At 42.3% G+C, this 15,361-nt stretch overlaps 1 protein-coding gene across 1 annotated transcript in view; it reads right to left on the bottom strand.

The window, feature by feature from the left end:
* igf2bp3 (insulin-like growth factor 2 mRNA binding protein 3) overlaps positions 1-15,361 on the bottom strand; it is a 95,607-nt gene that overhangs the window by 22,458 nt on the left and 57,788 nt on the right. The window contains exons 4-5 of the mRNA XM_078421557.1: positions 3,778-3,829; positions 2,248-2,311 (exon numbers count right to left, since the gene is read on the bottom strand). Coding sequence (XP_078277683.1) covers positions 2,248-2,311; positions 3,778-3,829 — 116 coding nt within the window. The remainder of the gene's footprint in view (positions 1-2,247; positions 2,312-3,777; positions 3,830-15,361) is intronic.

Genomic DNA, 15,361 nt, shown 5'->3' with positions numbered 1-15,361 from the left:
ACGCTGGCTGATGGAGTGGAAGGTGAGAATGAAAGGGATTCTGTCCTTTTTACGAATTGGGGGGGGGAGCAAGAGCGGAGCTGCGGGATATAGGTACTAGTGAGAGCCTCATCTATAATGGAAGAGGGGATCCCCCGTTTCCTGAAGAATGAGGACATCTCTGATGCCCTAGTGTGAAACACCTCATCCCGGGCACAGATGCGTTAAAACGCAGTGATGTTCAACTTATTTTATTGTACTAATGTTAGCAAAACAATAGGTCTGAAAGTTGCATGGATAACAAAACATATGCAAACATAGAAAATAGGTGCAGTAGGCCATTCAGCCCTTCGAGCCAGCACTGAGATTCAATATGATCATGGTTGATCATCCAAAATCAGCACCCCGTTCCTGCTTTCTCCCCATATCCCCTGATTCCGTTAGCCCCAAGAGCTACATCCAACTCACTCTTGAAAACACCCAGTGAATTGACCTCCATTGCCTTCTGCCTTCTTCCACAGATTCACAACTCTCTGGGTGAAAATGTTTTTCCTCATCTCAGTCCTAAATGGCCTACCCCTTATTCTTACACCGTGACCCCTGGTTCTGGACTCGAACATTGGGACCATTTTTCCTGCATCTAGCCTGTCCAATCCCTTAAGAATTTTATATGTTTAAACAATAGACAATAGGTGCAGGAGGAGGCCATTCGGCCCTTCGAGCCAGCACCGCCATTCAATGTGATCATGGCTGATCATTCTCAATCAGTACCCCGTTCCTGCCTTCTCCCCATACCCCCTGACTCCGCTATCCTTAAGAGCTCTATCCAGCTCTCTCTTGAATGCATTCAGAGAATTGGCCTCCACTGCCTTCTGAGGCAGAGAATTCCACAGATTCACAACTCTCTGACTGAAAAAGTTTTTCCTCATCTCAGTTTCTATAAGATCCCCTCTTAACTTTACATTCCAGTGAATTGTCTGCAAACAAATAAAAGCAGGTTAAGTTAGTAGGCAAGATTAGTATAGATGAGATACAAAACAGGCTACCCTCTGAAATAGGAAAAATAGAAGATTAATTATATCATACGTTTATTAAATGTTGGAGTTCCAAAATAACCGTGGTGCTCTCATCTAAGAAACAAACTCAGCATGCAGTCATAAACGATAATTATGTCGCAAACAGGATATTGGCCTTCATTACCATGAGATAGAATACAAAAATTACTACAAGGGCAGCACAGCGAGCGAGTTGCCACTTTCACTTAGGGCGGTAGAGTTGCTGCCTTACAGCGAATGCAGCGCCGGAGACTCAGGTTCGATCCTGACTACGGGTGCAGTCTGTACGGAGTTTGTACGTTCTCCCCGTGACCTGTGTGGGTTTTCTCCGAGATCTTTGGTTTCCTCCCACACTACAAAGACGTACAGGTATGTAGGTTAATTGGCTGGGCAAAAGTAAACATTGTCCCTAGTGGGTGTAGGATAGTGTTAGTGTGCGGGGATCGCTGGGCGGCGTGGACCCGGTGGGCCGAAGGGCCTGTTTCTGCCATGTATCTCTAAATCTAAAAAAAAAAATCTAAGTACCTGAGACCTGGGTTCGATCCTGACTACAGGTGCTGTCTGGATGGAGTTTGTATGTTCTCCCTGTGACCGTGTGAACTTCCTCCCACATTCCAAAAATATGCAGGTCTGCAGGTTGATTGGTTTTTGTAAACTGTCTCTAGTGTGCAGGGTAAAGCTTATGTATGTGTGATTGCTGGTCAGTGCAGACTTGGTTGGCCAATGGATCAGTTTTGATGCTGTACCTCTAAACTGCTTTAAAAAAATATTTTTTTTTTTTAAAAGAGAGGGTACAGTTGCCTTGGAGACTGAGAAAATTTATCATTGACTTTAGGTACGAAGGCAGACAAAATGCTGGAGTAACTCAGTGGGACCGACACCATCTCTGGATGGAAGGAATGGGTGATGTTTCATGTCGAGACCTTTCTTAGTCTGAAGATTATTAGGCAGATTGGAGTGCAACCGTGGTACACATTCTTTCTCCACCACTGCAGCAGGATCTGGTTGAAAATGATCAGATTTCCAATATTTGCAATACATTCATTTTGTTGCCATCACTGTCCTTTAGGAGCTAACATTTAAAAAGTCCACAAATTTGTTTCAATGATTAGAGGAATTGTAAAGTACTGAAGTTAGATTAAGATTTTTTAATCTACTGGCACAATGAGTTTGAGCAAAATGTTACATTTCTGTAGTCAGATGTAATACTCACTGTCTGGCATGTTCCTTGGTAGAATATGTAACATTCACTACTGCAGTCTCTGTCTCAGTGTTCACTGCAGAATAAAAAAACAATAATTTGAGAGAGGAGATAGAAATAATCCAAGAAATTATACATGGGTGAGCCTCATGTCTGTGCCAGGTAAACTACTGGAGAGGATTCTTTGGGATAGGATTTACTGTCATTTGGAAAATAATGGGTCATTAGGGATAGTTAGCATGGCTTTGTCCACAGCAGGTCATGTTTTACTAACTGTGATCGAGTTTTTTTCGAGGAATTGACGCAGGGGATTAACGAAGGGAGGTCGGTGGAAATTTTCTACATAGTATTTGATAAAGTGCCTCATGGTCAGCTGATCCAAAAGATTAAGATGCAGTTGATCCTCAGTGACCTGGTAGTTTGAGTTAGAACTGGCTTACTCATAGAAGACAGAGGGTTTTGGTGGAAGGGTGTTATTGTGACTGGAACTCGTTTATGATATAAATGACTTGGACGAACGATGGGTGGGTTAGTAGGTTTGCACACAACACCAAAATTGGTGAAGAGAGTTGTCAAAGTAGACAGTGGGATAAAGATCAGCTCAGAAATGGGTGGAGAAATGACAGATAGGGTTTAATCCGAGCAAGCTGAGGTGTCTCATTTTGAGAGAGCTTCCAATGCAAATAGACAGTTAATGGCAAGACCCTTCACAGCTTTGATGTACAAAGGAATCTTGGGGGTCCAAGTCCATAGCTCCTTTAAAGTGGCAACACGAGGAGATAGAGTGGTAAAGATCCCCTCTCATTGCTGCATTTGGTAGCTTGCTTTTATTAGTTAGGGCATGGAGTACAATATTCAGGAATGCATGTTGCAGCTTAATAGGACTGATTAGGCCACATTTGGAGCACATGGCATTGTTCAGATAGTCCATTACAGGAAGGATGTAGAGGTTTGCAGAAGAGGTTCACCAAAATGCTGCAAGGATTAGATGGCATAAACTAGAAAGAGACAGGAAGGATGTAGAGGTTTGCAGAAGAGGTTCACCAAAATGCTGCAAGGATTAGATGGCATAAACTAGAAAGAGACAGGAAAATGCAGATGTTGGTTTAACAAAGAAAAAATATAAAGGGATGCGGAAACTCAGCAAATCAGGCAACATCTCTGGAGCACATGGATAGGTGACTTTAAGGGTTATGAGGAGGTTGTAAAACTTGTATTGTTTTATCTGGAATGTTGGAGATTGAGGGAAGATCTGATACAAGTACATAAAATGATGAGAGGTGTGGATAGGGTAGACACAGTCTGGTCAACACAAGAAATGTCCTAGCGGTGGTGATGAAAACAGATATGATAGTCGCCTTTAAGATGGAGACACAGGGATATGCAGGGAATGGAGGGATATGGATCACATGCAGGCAGAGGAGATTGGCTTAACCTGAATTCATGTTAGGCACGTACATTGTGGGCCATAGGGCCTGTTAATGTGCTGTATTGTTATATGTTTTATTTTATTAAAAACCAATACATTTTGTAGCTACATACCTTGTTCGCAACTTTCCACTGAACCATACTGAGCTAATAAACTATCCAAGACCTAAAAAGAAAAATGAACGTATGGGAAGTGAATGTGCTCCAGAACATCATCCTACTTTATAATTTGGAGTTATTGGATTCTTTAATAAAGAATATAAATGTCTTGTGCGCATATGTCTTAACACTATAAGTAGCATTGCAAACACTCAAGACAAAATTCATTGTTGCCAAATTAATTATCTTACCAAAAGAGAGTGCTTTCTGCATAATGTGCAGAAGAACACTGGTCTTCAATTCTATTTATGCTACGGCCGAGACTAAGGACTAAATTAAAAACATATCCAACGTCATGAATTGTGTACCAAGTATTATAAAATAATCTCAGAGATTAACAAGTGGACACAGTTTTAAAGCACCGAGTTATAAAGTACAAACATGTGCAGAATTTATTCAAACTACCCTTCAGTTGTAATTCCTTTCCATTTCAAAATTGAAGTGGAAAAGGGTAACATTGAAAGTTTGAGCAAAACCCAAATTCAAAACTAAGGAAGTTAAGGTACCCTACACAAAATGTCATCTGTCCATTTGCCTCCAAAGATGCTACCTGGCCTGCTAGGTTCCTCTATCAAAGGTAGACACAAAATACTGGAGTAACTCAGCGGGACAGGCAGCATCTCAGGAGAGAAGGAATGGGTGATGATTCGGGTTGAGACCCTTCTTTCCTACACAAAGTTCCTCAATCAGTTTTTTTTGCTCAAGATTCCAGCATCTGCAGTCTCATGTCTTCAAACTGTAATCACAATGAGTTACCGAGTTTTATTTAATAAAATTGTCAGCACAGATAGTCAAGGTATCTTGAACTGCCTGTCCATCCAAAAAAAGTTTAATGATGCTCTTTAGCATTCCTAAAGATGCCATTAAATAAATATGGTCAGAAAATTGAGTTTTATAATCACAGAAGCAAGTCATTCAGCCCATCATTATGTGTTTGGCTTGTACCCATTTTCACCGACCAACATGACAATGGGATTAATGCAAATTACCTTTTCTGACTTCTTCCCACAGCCTCATCCAGATTTACATAGACAAAGCAACACCATTCATTGTAACTTTCCCCGACAGTGAAGTGCCATCCCTTCTACCTCTCATGGGAATTCACCTGCATCATCATAACTGTAGTCTATAACCCACCTCAGGCAGATGTTCGGCTAGCACTGGAGGAACTGCACGCCATGGTCAACAAACAGCAAACGGGATACTCCAACACCTTCCCCATCATGGCCGTGGGATTCAACAAGGCTAGTTTGAAGAAGTCACTTCCTAACTACCACCAACATGTATCCTGCATCACCAGAGGATCAAATACTCTTGACATTGCCACTCCAAAGATGCCTATTGCTCCATCCCTCACGTTCACTTTGGAAAATCAGATCACCTGCTTCTTCGACCTGTGTATAGGCAGTGACTGAAGGGTGTAGCAATTAGGTTTGTAGGTTAGGGGAGACTGAAATCATTCTGCAACTGCTTGGAGTCTGTAGACTGGGTGATACTCAGATTCTGCAATATGACTGAACAAATATGCCACAGACTTAATAAGGAAGTGTTTAGAAGAGTGCTTTCCAATCAAGACCATCCAAGTAGTATAAGAAAATAACTGCAGATGCTGGTACAAATCGATTTATTCACAAAATGCTGGAGTAACTCAGCAGGTCAGGCAGCATCTCGGGAGAGAAGGAATGGGTGACGTTTCGGGTCGAGACCCTTCTTCAGACTGATGTCAGGGGGGTGGGACAAAGGAATTCTCTAACCAGCAGTAGCTTTGGATGAACCAGGAGGTCTGCCATCTACTGAAGAACAGATCTCAGGCATTCAAGTCTAGCAATACAGGGTCATACAAGAGGTTCAGGTAAATAACCTGAATAACCTTGATATTTAACCCCTATATTTTCCTTATGTTTCCTTATGTTCACGTGTTTACCCTTTTGATTAATACTGGATCTGCTTTCACCATCATAATGCACTGCATTATTGATCACAAATATTTGTGCAAAATATTTCTTCATTTTCTCTAGGTTCACAAGAATTATAAAGCTGTCAGGAACGTAAGCAACTATTGCTTTCCAGCAGATATCCCTATATTTACTTTGTCAAAAACATTCATAACTGCACTGCAAATTTCTACTGCTCCAAAGAGCAAAGCTCAGCTACACCACACAATGGAACCCCCAATCCTATTCTGTCCAACCCCCTCTGTATTCGCTCCAAAACTGAAATCCCTCAAGTTTCAACAAAAAAGACATAATAATTCCACTGATATCTAAATATTTAGCCTAAATTCATTGCTTTTGTATTTTTATTCTCTTTAAACACAATTGCTCTTAGGTCATAGAGTGATACAGTGTGGAAACAGGCCCTTCGGCCCAACTTGCCCACACCGGCCAACATATCCCAGCTACCCTTGTTCCACCTGTCTGCGCTTGGTCCATATCCCTCCAAACCTGTCCCATGTACCTGTCTGACTGATTCTTAAACGTTGGGATAGTTCCAGCCTCAACTACCTCCTCTGGCAGCTTGTTCCATACACCCATCACCCGTTGTATGGAAAAGTTACCCCTCAGATTCCTATTAAATATTTTCCCCTTCACCTTGAACCCATGTCCACTGGTCCTTGATTCCTCTCCTCTGGGCAAGAGACTGTGCATCTACCCGATGTATTCCTCTCATGATTTTGTACACCTTTAAAAGTGCACCCTTTATTTGTGAAATCAAAACAGAAAATTACAGAAAATGCTCAAGAGGTCAGACAGCATCTGATGAAAAAACATTTTTTGTTAGCTACTTTTTCAGGACTAATTCCTGTACCAAACTTCTGCAAATACACTGCAGAAAGTATCTTGTGTAATCACACGGTGGTCTGGTATGGCAATTTCAATGCACAGGAATGCAAGAGACTGAAGACTGACAGGCTCAGCCCAGTCCATAAACATCAGCATCTCTTCCTACCTTTGAAAGCATCTACAAGAGATAGGACCTCAGGTAGGAGGCACTCCTGAAGGACTGTTGCCATCAGCCAGGAGGTACAGAACAAGTTCCAAGCCACCAGGTTCAGGAACAGCTACTTTCCAACAATTATCAGGTTCTTGAACAGACAACCCTAATCCACCTCAGCAATGGAACACTATGGACCACTTTTTGTACTACCATTGACTTGTGTTTTTGATGAGTCTTTTTCACCGTGTACAATTTACACGTATGCATCATTTTAATGTGCTGTCTGTGTTTAATGTGCTGTGCTGCATGCAAGATTTGCATTGTACCTGTTCTTCAACACACTTGTGTACAGAACAATAAATTCAACACAACGCTTTAGCTTTTAGTTTTCCCTGCATTTTCTGCTGTATTCAAGATGAAAGCTGAAGATTAAAATCAGACTCTTCCTAAACCATTTCAACATTAAATCTGGTGACAAGAGCATTTGTCTTCCACTTCCTTCACTACTACCATTTTCTAAAGGCAGGAATATATCTGTCCTACTAGTCCTATATTCAGTCCTACTACTCCTTTCCTGGATTTAGAAAATTCTGAAATCAATTGTCCGTCATCTCCACCCACATAAGCAAACTTGCTTGACCCAGTGCACATCAACTAGCATTTCTGGATTTGGTTCAGCATTTAAAACCCCATCAATAGCACCATCTACAGGTAGAATTGGTAAACAGCACTGATTTAACTTTCAATTGGACCCAATAACTTAACATATTTTTTGGATGCAATGAACTAGTCCAGAACGCAGTTACCAAGAGTTCAAAAGCTTCCCATTAGTTCTGAAGATTAGCTTCATTTCCCAGGGGAAGTTTGTTGGATGCAACATTGTAGAAAAATTGAGAACAGCTTGGGCTAATGATGCAGAATTGTCCAAAACCAGAGAATACTTCTGTAGACCCATTGGTTGATATCAAGGCTTGCCATTGTAAAGCAAGTGACGGGCCTGGGGAGCAAAATTTAAGGGGTAAGTTTCAAAAGGTTTTGGCTAGATTGATAGACTGACTAATTGCTGGTTGAATGGCTGGTACCGTTCCTTAATGGTAACATTTTTCATGGCATTTTTACTTGAGGATTATATCAACCTTTCCCCTTGATGGCCAGAATTTACACCACAATTTGGAAAGCAGCTCTTTGGCCACTTCAGGGAGGTGGTTGAAGACGACCCAGGTGATGACATTCTTACGACAGAGAGCCACAGACCACAGATGACATCTTCACTGAACCATGCAAAATAATCAGCATTACATTCAGCATCTGCAATACAAAGGTCCTCTACCGATATGTGTCAGCTGCAAGTCATTGTCCCATGATAAAAGGCTCATGGCAAGTCTGTGGAAAATATAGACCAACTTCCTTCTCTACGGTACCATTTCTCAGCAACGGCATTGATGAAGGAAATTGTGAATTTCTTCCACGTACAGGAACAGACAAGGTGATGGAGGAAGAGGTACTAGAACAAAACTTCAGACCTAGCACAAAACTCTGATGGTAGCAAGTCATCCTCAAGGGACTGCACAAAACAATAATTTATCAAAAGGACATAATTTGTGCCAAAGGACAAAGCACAGATGGAAATATTACTACATAACTATCACCATAAAAGTATGGTGTTAACAGTTAAGATCAACTCTTTGAACAATAAGATAAAACGTCTGCTACAAGTAAACGGGTCCTTTTCAGAATGGCAGGCAGTGGTGAGTGGAGTGCCGAAAGTCTCGGTGTTGGGGCCGCAACTGTTTACCATATATATTAATGATTTGGATGAAGGAATTAGAAGTAACACTAGCAAGTTTGCGGATGACACAAAGCTAGGTGGCAATGTGAACTGTGAAGAGGATGTTAGGAGGTTGCAGGGTGACCTGGACAGGTTGAGCGAGTGGGCAGATGCGTGGCAGATGCAGTATAATAATATAGATAAATGTGAGATTATCCACTTTGGCGGCAAAAACAAGGAGGCAGATTATTATCTCAATGGTGTCAGTTTAGGTAAGGGGGAAGTGCAGCGAGACCTGGGTATCCTTGTACACCAGTCCCTGAAAGTTGGCGTGCAGGTACAGCAGGCAGTGAAGCTAATGGCATGTTGGCCTTCATAACGAGGGGATTTCAGTATAGGAGTAAAGAGGTTCTTCTGCAGTTGTATAGGGCCCTGGTAAGACCACATCTGGAGTATTGTGTATAGTTTTGGTCTCCTAATTTGAGGAAGGGCATCCTTGTAATTGAGGCAGTGCAGCGTAGGTTCACGAGATTGATCCCTGGGATGGCGGGATTGTCATATGAGGAAAGATTGAATAGACTAGGCTTGTATTCACTGGAGTTTAGAAGGATGAGAGGGGATCTTATAGAAACATATAAAATTATAAAAGGACTGGACAAAGCTAGATGCAGGAAAAATGTTCCCAATGTTGGGCGAGTCCAGAACCAGAGGCCACAGCCTTAGAATAAAGGGGAGGCCATTTAAAACTGAGGTGAGAAGGAACTTTTTCACTCAGAGAGTTGTGAATTTGTGGAATTCTCTGCCACAGAGGGCAGTGGAGGCCAAATCACTGGATGGATTTGAGAGAGTTAGATAGAGCTCTAGGGGCTAGTGGAATCAAGGGATATGGGGAGAAGGCAGGCACGGGTTATTGATTGTGGATGATCAGCCATGATCACAATGAATGGCACGAAGGGCCGAATGGCCTCCTCCTGGACCTATTTTCTATGTTTCTATGCAAGAAGCTCTACCTGGATTCTTTAATTCATGAAGCGATCAGCAAACAGTCATATCACACACAGGCTACGCAAGTTTTTGAAGATTATGGTGTCTCCATTTACAATTTTATATCATTGAATAGTTTTAAATTATTTTACAACATCAACACTAATCAAAGCAAGCTCCTGATGAACAGTAACTTCCGAAAACAAGTTTTGTATTTTGGATTTTTGGCATCCAGTCATCATTTTGTTCTTACACATTAACATTAGGTCAGCTAAACTTGATAGCATTTATAATCCAGACAAGATGCCAACACTATGACCATCACAATATGTAATCAGAGCACTGCACAAATCTGTCCAAGACTGATGCATGTGACCGTGATAAACTGTTCAAGACTGGGAAATTGCCGAAGAGGCAATACCAGGCACAGCTGTTGCATTACCAGCTGTTACCTAGCAACCAAGTACTTCCACTTTCCTCAAAGCAACCAAAAACCACCCATACCACACCCAATTTCAAAATCTCAAGTTTAATACTGCCAATAAGTCACATTGAATTCAACTGCTTCAACGGGAATTACATGTCCAAAGTTTGCATAAACCTATGCCACTCTAACCCAACAGGTCCACTTGGTCTAGAGTAAATCTATAAACCTCCAAGAAATGGGCATTATTATTTTAATGTTAAAAATATCACATCTCCAAATACTCATGATTCACCGCCCGATTAATGGATACTCAACATTTCAGTATAGTATTCCGTTATTATATTTTACAGTTATCCATTATAGAAGTTTACACACAAAATGCTGGAGTAACTCAGCAGGTCAGGCAGCATCTCGAAAGAGAAGGAATGGGTGACGTTTCGGGTCGAGACCCTTCTTCAGACCCGAAACTTCACCCATTCCTTCTCTCCAGAGATGCTGTCTGACCTGCTGAGTTACTCCAGCATTTTGTGAATAAATACCTTCGATTTGTACCAGCAATTTGTACCTGCAGTTATTTTCTTATAGAAGTTTACACAATTATCTCGCACCCAAATCCTTTTCTCTCCTAATAAAAATTGTGCGCTACAAATCCTGTCCATGTCCATCACTAGAAAGCTTCTTTGGATGGTGACTACTTTACAGCAATCAAATGGAATGGTTGGATTAAGCATCATTAGGAAGGTTCCTGACCCAAAACATCACCCATCCTTTCCCTCCATAGATGCTCTCTGGCATCACCAGCAGTGGTTGCCTCACCAACAGACTGTCTGAACTTTCTTCTTTTTTGTTATTTTTAGTATGTGTTAAAAATACGCTTTAGTGTACCTTGGTTTGTTTTATGTGGGGGGTGGGGAGTTTGGGGAAACTATTTTTCCAATCTTTTACCTCGACGGAGATGCGATTTTTTTCCGTATCGTATCTCCGCCCCCATTGTGGCCTAACATCGTGGAGTTGGCGGCCTTTCCTGGAGACTGACAGGCGCTCCAAGCCGCAGGAGTTTGCAGGACTTTAACATCGCGGAGCTAGCTATTCCTTTGCTGGGGATCGAAGCTCCAACTGTGGGGCCTGTGGACTTCAACACTGTGAAGCCCGCGGTTTCTGGTAAGAAGAGGCCGACTTGGGAGCTCCATGCAACGGAGAGAGTTTCAACTGCCCCGACGCGGGAGTTTCGATCACCCCAACGGGGGCTTCGATCGTCGGCTGTGGGGGCTTTGATGGCCTCGACTGTGGATGGTTTGACTGCCCCGATCGCGGGTGAACAAAGAGGAAGAGATTGAACTTTATTGCCTTCCATCACAGTGAGGAATGTGGAATCTAGTGATGGATGTTTATGTTAACCTTTATGTGGATGTGTGTCTTGTTGCTTTTCACTTAGTATGGCAACTCAAATTTCACTGTACCTTAACTGGTACATGTGACAATAAACTGACCTTAAAACCTTGACCTGCTCAGTTACTCCAACACTTTGTATCTATATTAGGAGGGGTTGGTTGGCCATTGCCAAATATTGTCTGTAATCCCTTCATTGTGATGAGCAAAGAGCATCGATTTGCAGAGAAAATTTATCAAATGAGGGGAATACTTGAACAAGCATTAGATGAAATAAACAACAGGGTCTGATTTTATTCATTCCTACATGTGTGCTGTAATTTGTCATTTTTCCATCTACAAAACAAAATTCTGAATTGAATTTTTGATTGAAGATTTGCAAATATTTTCCAGATTTCAAATCCATGTCAACTTGTAATTCCCTCTGATATTTTTTAGAAAAGGCATTCCAAAAAGGTTAATGTAAACATTAAACATTTATAGGCACATATGGAACTCACAGTTGTCCAAGCTGCACAATGCTAATGCCATTCAGATCATTGACCAGAACTTCTTGCTGTGGCAAGTAATTCTATCCAATTAGTTCAACAGCTACTCCAGAGGCAAAGTAAAAACTGCAGATACAGCAAAACAAGGTGTTCGTGGAACTCAGCAAGTCAGCATCTGTGGATGCAATGGCAGGTGATGTTTCGGGTCAGCACCCTTATTCAGATCAATTGTTGCAAAGGACAAGCAGTGGGAGGAAAGAAAGTTGGACAATAGACCAAGGGCAAGATAAAGTCTGGCAGGTGATAGGTGGAAACAGATTGGTGCAGTAAGTGACAAGGAGGCGAAAAGGAGACAAGGATGTTAAATAAGGAGAGAAGAGGGGTGAAATTGAAAGTCGGACTGAGGGGATGTAAGGGCAAGGGTATGGGGCAGAAGTGGAAAAGAGATGGTATAAACAGGAAAAACAGTCAAATAATCTACACGTCTGCACCTTATACGATCCAAATCCTGCAACATTTCCATATTCCCTACCATACACTTGAAAAACAACGGGCTGCAACGCACTTTGGGCATCCTGGAGATATGAAGGCAGTTCGTTATAAGAAATCGGATTTACAAGTCCAAATTTCATATCCCTAACAGAACAACATGCATACACACATTATGGGCAAATAATGCAGTCAGGCAGCAGTTAACTTATTGGTGGCCAAAATTTGTATCTGTATGGAGTCACTGATGGGCAAAGACCAATGGTAAATCTACATTTCCATTAACATATTAAAAACTACGGATATCAGATTCTGATGTGGACTATTCCCATGAAAACATCATCTGCTTCAAATACATGCTCAAAGTTAGAAAAGAAAAAACAAGCAAAGGAAAATCTGCTGGTTGAGCCAAGGACTAGATTATCAGACCACGTCCCATGTGGGATACAAGGTCTGCCATTACTGAAGGAGACACTTAAGGCTTTTAAAAAAAAAAAAGAACACAGCATCTGTTTCAGATGGAGTTTAATATTTCCCAAGAACCCATAACATTGCTCAAAACTTTTGGCAGTTGTAACATATCCATTTGTAGCTGCAATCATTACTCAGAGCAGTGGTGTGAGCCTGTTCATTATGTCTGTCTATCATATTAACTTGGCAACATTGGATTATCATTTAACTGGAACAAAAGTGTCTCAAATTTGCATAGAGTAGGGGTGAGGGGGCAGTGAGGAAAGAGGGGGAAGGAAAAGATGAAAGATCAATAGAGCAGGACAGATTTGGTGGCTTTATACAATGATCATTTTAAATCTCTGCTTTCCAGATGTGCTATAAATCGAAGAAAGAAATAGTTTCTCCAGCCACTCAAAATTGGTTCCATTCTTACCACCAGGGAAATATTAGACATTATTTTAGAAAACATGCTTCCAGTTCAACCAAGTAGTGCAACATACTGATATTGCTGAGCAAATATAGATTTTTGATCTCAACTGAGCCATCTGTACATACTGCACATCAAATATACTGTAAATGAAGAACTCGTGCAATGATGTATGAATACATTTCTTCCCTGCTGTTATCAAGCAACTGAACCATCCCTACACTAACTGGAGAGCAGTCCGGACTTACTATCTCCATCATTGGAGACTCTCGGTCTATCTTTAATCAGACTTTACTGGACCTTATCTTGTACTAAACATTATTCCCTTTATCTTGGACCGGTGCACTATGAACAGCTTGAATGTAATCATATATAGTCTGACAGGATTCCACGCAACGAAAGCTTTTCACTGTACCCCAGTGCACATGACAATAACCTAAACCAAACTACTGTAATGGGCTGAAAATAGACACAAAAAGCTGGAGTAACTCAGCAGGTCAGGCAGCATCTCTGGAGAAAAGGAAAGGGTGATGTTTTGGGTCAAGACCCTTATTCAGACTGGTTATAACCGAGAGATATAGACGGTGATGTAAAGAACAGTGAATGAAAGATATGGCCTCTGCACAAGGTGGAAAGGGATGGAGATGGGAAAATGTGGCTAGTGGTGGGATCCCGTAGGAGGTGGCGGAAATTTGGAGGATTATGTGTTGTTAGCGACAGCTGATGGGGTGGAAGGACTAGGGGGACTATCTCTGTTGCAACTAGGGAGAGGGGGAGCAAGGGTTGAGCTGAGGGGGAACGAGGAGACATGAGTGAGGGCCTCATCTATGATGGGAGTGGGGAAGCACATTCCCTAAAGAATGAGAACATCTTGGACGTTCTAGTATGGAACACCTCATCTTGGGCGCAGATGCGGCGTAGATGGGAGGAATTGGGAGTAGGGGATAGAGTCTTTGCAGGAAGCAGGGTGGGAAGAAGTGTAGTTGAGACAGCTGTGGGAGTCAGTGGGTTTGTAATAGACGTCAGTCAATGGTCTATTTCTTGTGATGGAGACTGTGAGATCAAGAAAGGGGAGGGAGTTGTCGGAGATGGTCCAAGTAAATTTGAGTGCAGGATGGAAAATTGGTGGTGAAGTGGATGAAGTCCATGAGTTCGGCATGGGTACAGGAGGTAGCACCGATGCACTTATCAATGTAACGGAGGTAGAGTTCGGGGATAGGGCCAGTGTACTCCTGGAACAGGGATTGTTCAACATACCCTACAAAGAGGCAGGCATAGCTGGGACCCAGAGCTATGCCTTGGACGGAGGAAGGGGAGGAGACAAAGGAGTTGTTGAGGATGTCGACCAGCTCTGCTAGGCAGAGTAGAGTATTAGTAGAGGGATATTGGATGGTTCTGCAGTCAAGGATGAAACAGAGGGCTTTATGGTCTTCCTGGTGGGGAGTGGAGGTGTAGAGTGACTGAACGTTCATTGTAAAGATGAGGGAATGGGAGCTCAGAAAGCGGAAGTCATTAAAGAGCTGAAGGGCATGCGAGGTATCTTGGACATAGGTCGGGAGCGATTGGACCAGGGGGGGAATAGGATGGAGTCGAGGTACATGGAAATCATTTCAGTGGGACAGGAGCAGGCAGAAACAATGGGTCTGCCAGGGACGTTGTGTTTGTGGATTTTGGGGAGAAGGTAAAAACGTACTGTGCAGGGCTGGGAAACGATAAAATTGGAGACTGTGGAAGGCAGACAGCCAGAAGAGATGAAATCAGTAATGGTGTTTGAGATTAAGGCCTGGTGCTCATCTGTGGAATCACGGTCGAAGGATAAGTAGGAGTCTGAGTTGTCACCGGTAGAGCTCAGCGCGCCAGACTACCACGGCATCTCCCTTGTCAGCGGTTTTGATTATAATGTCAGGATTACTGCAGAGGGGGTGTACGCTACAGCGGAGGGCCTTACGTTCAGAGGGGGGTGAGGTTGGAGCAGGTGGGGGGAGTGGAAAAGTTGAGTTACTTCAGCATTTTGTGTCTACCTTCGATTTAAACCAGCATCTGCAGTTCTTTCCTACACATACTATAATGGGCCTCTTGGAAAATATATATATCATGAAATGTATACAGCGGCAAACTGATCCCTATTGACCCGCAAGTATTATTCCAATATAATATTAATCCCACTAGCCAGCATG

The sequence above is a fragment of the Rhinoraja longicauda genome, chromosome 2 (genome assembly GCF_053455715.1).
Source record: "Rhinoraja longicauda isolate Sanriku21f chromosome 2, sRhiLon1.1, whole genome shotgun sequence".
In the NCBI taxonomy this organism is placed as follows: domain Eukaryota; kingdom Metazoa; phylum Chordata; class Chondrichthyes; order Rajiformes; family Arhynchobatidae; genus Rhinoraja; species Rhinoraja longicauda.
Note: the sequence above shows the minus strand (reverse complement) of the source record. Positions and strands in the feature narration are given on the sequence as shown.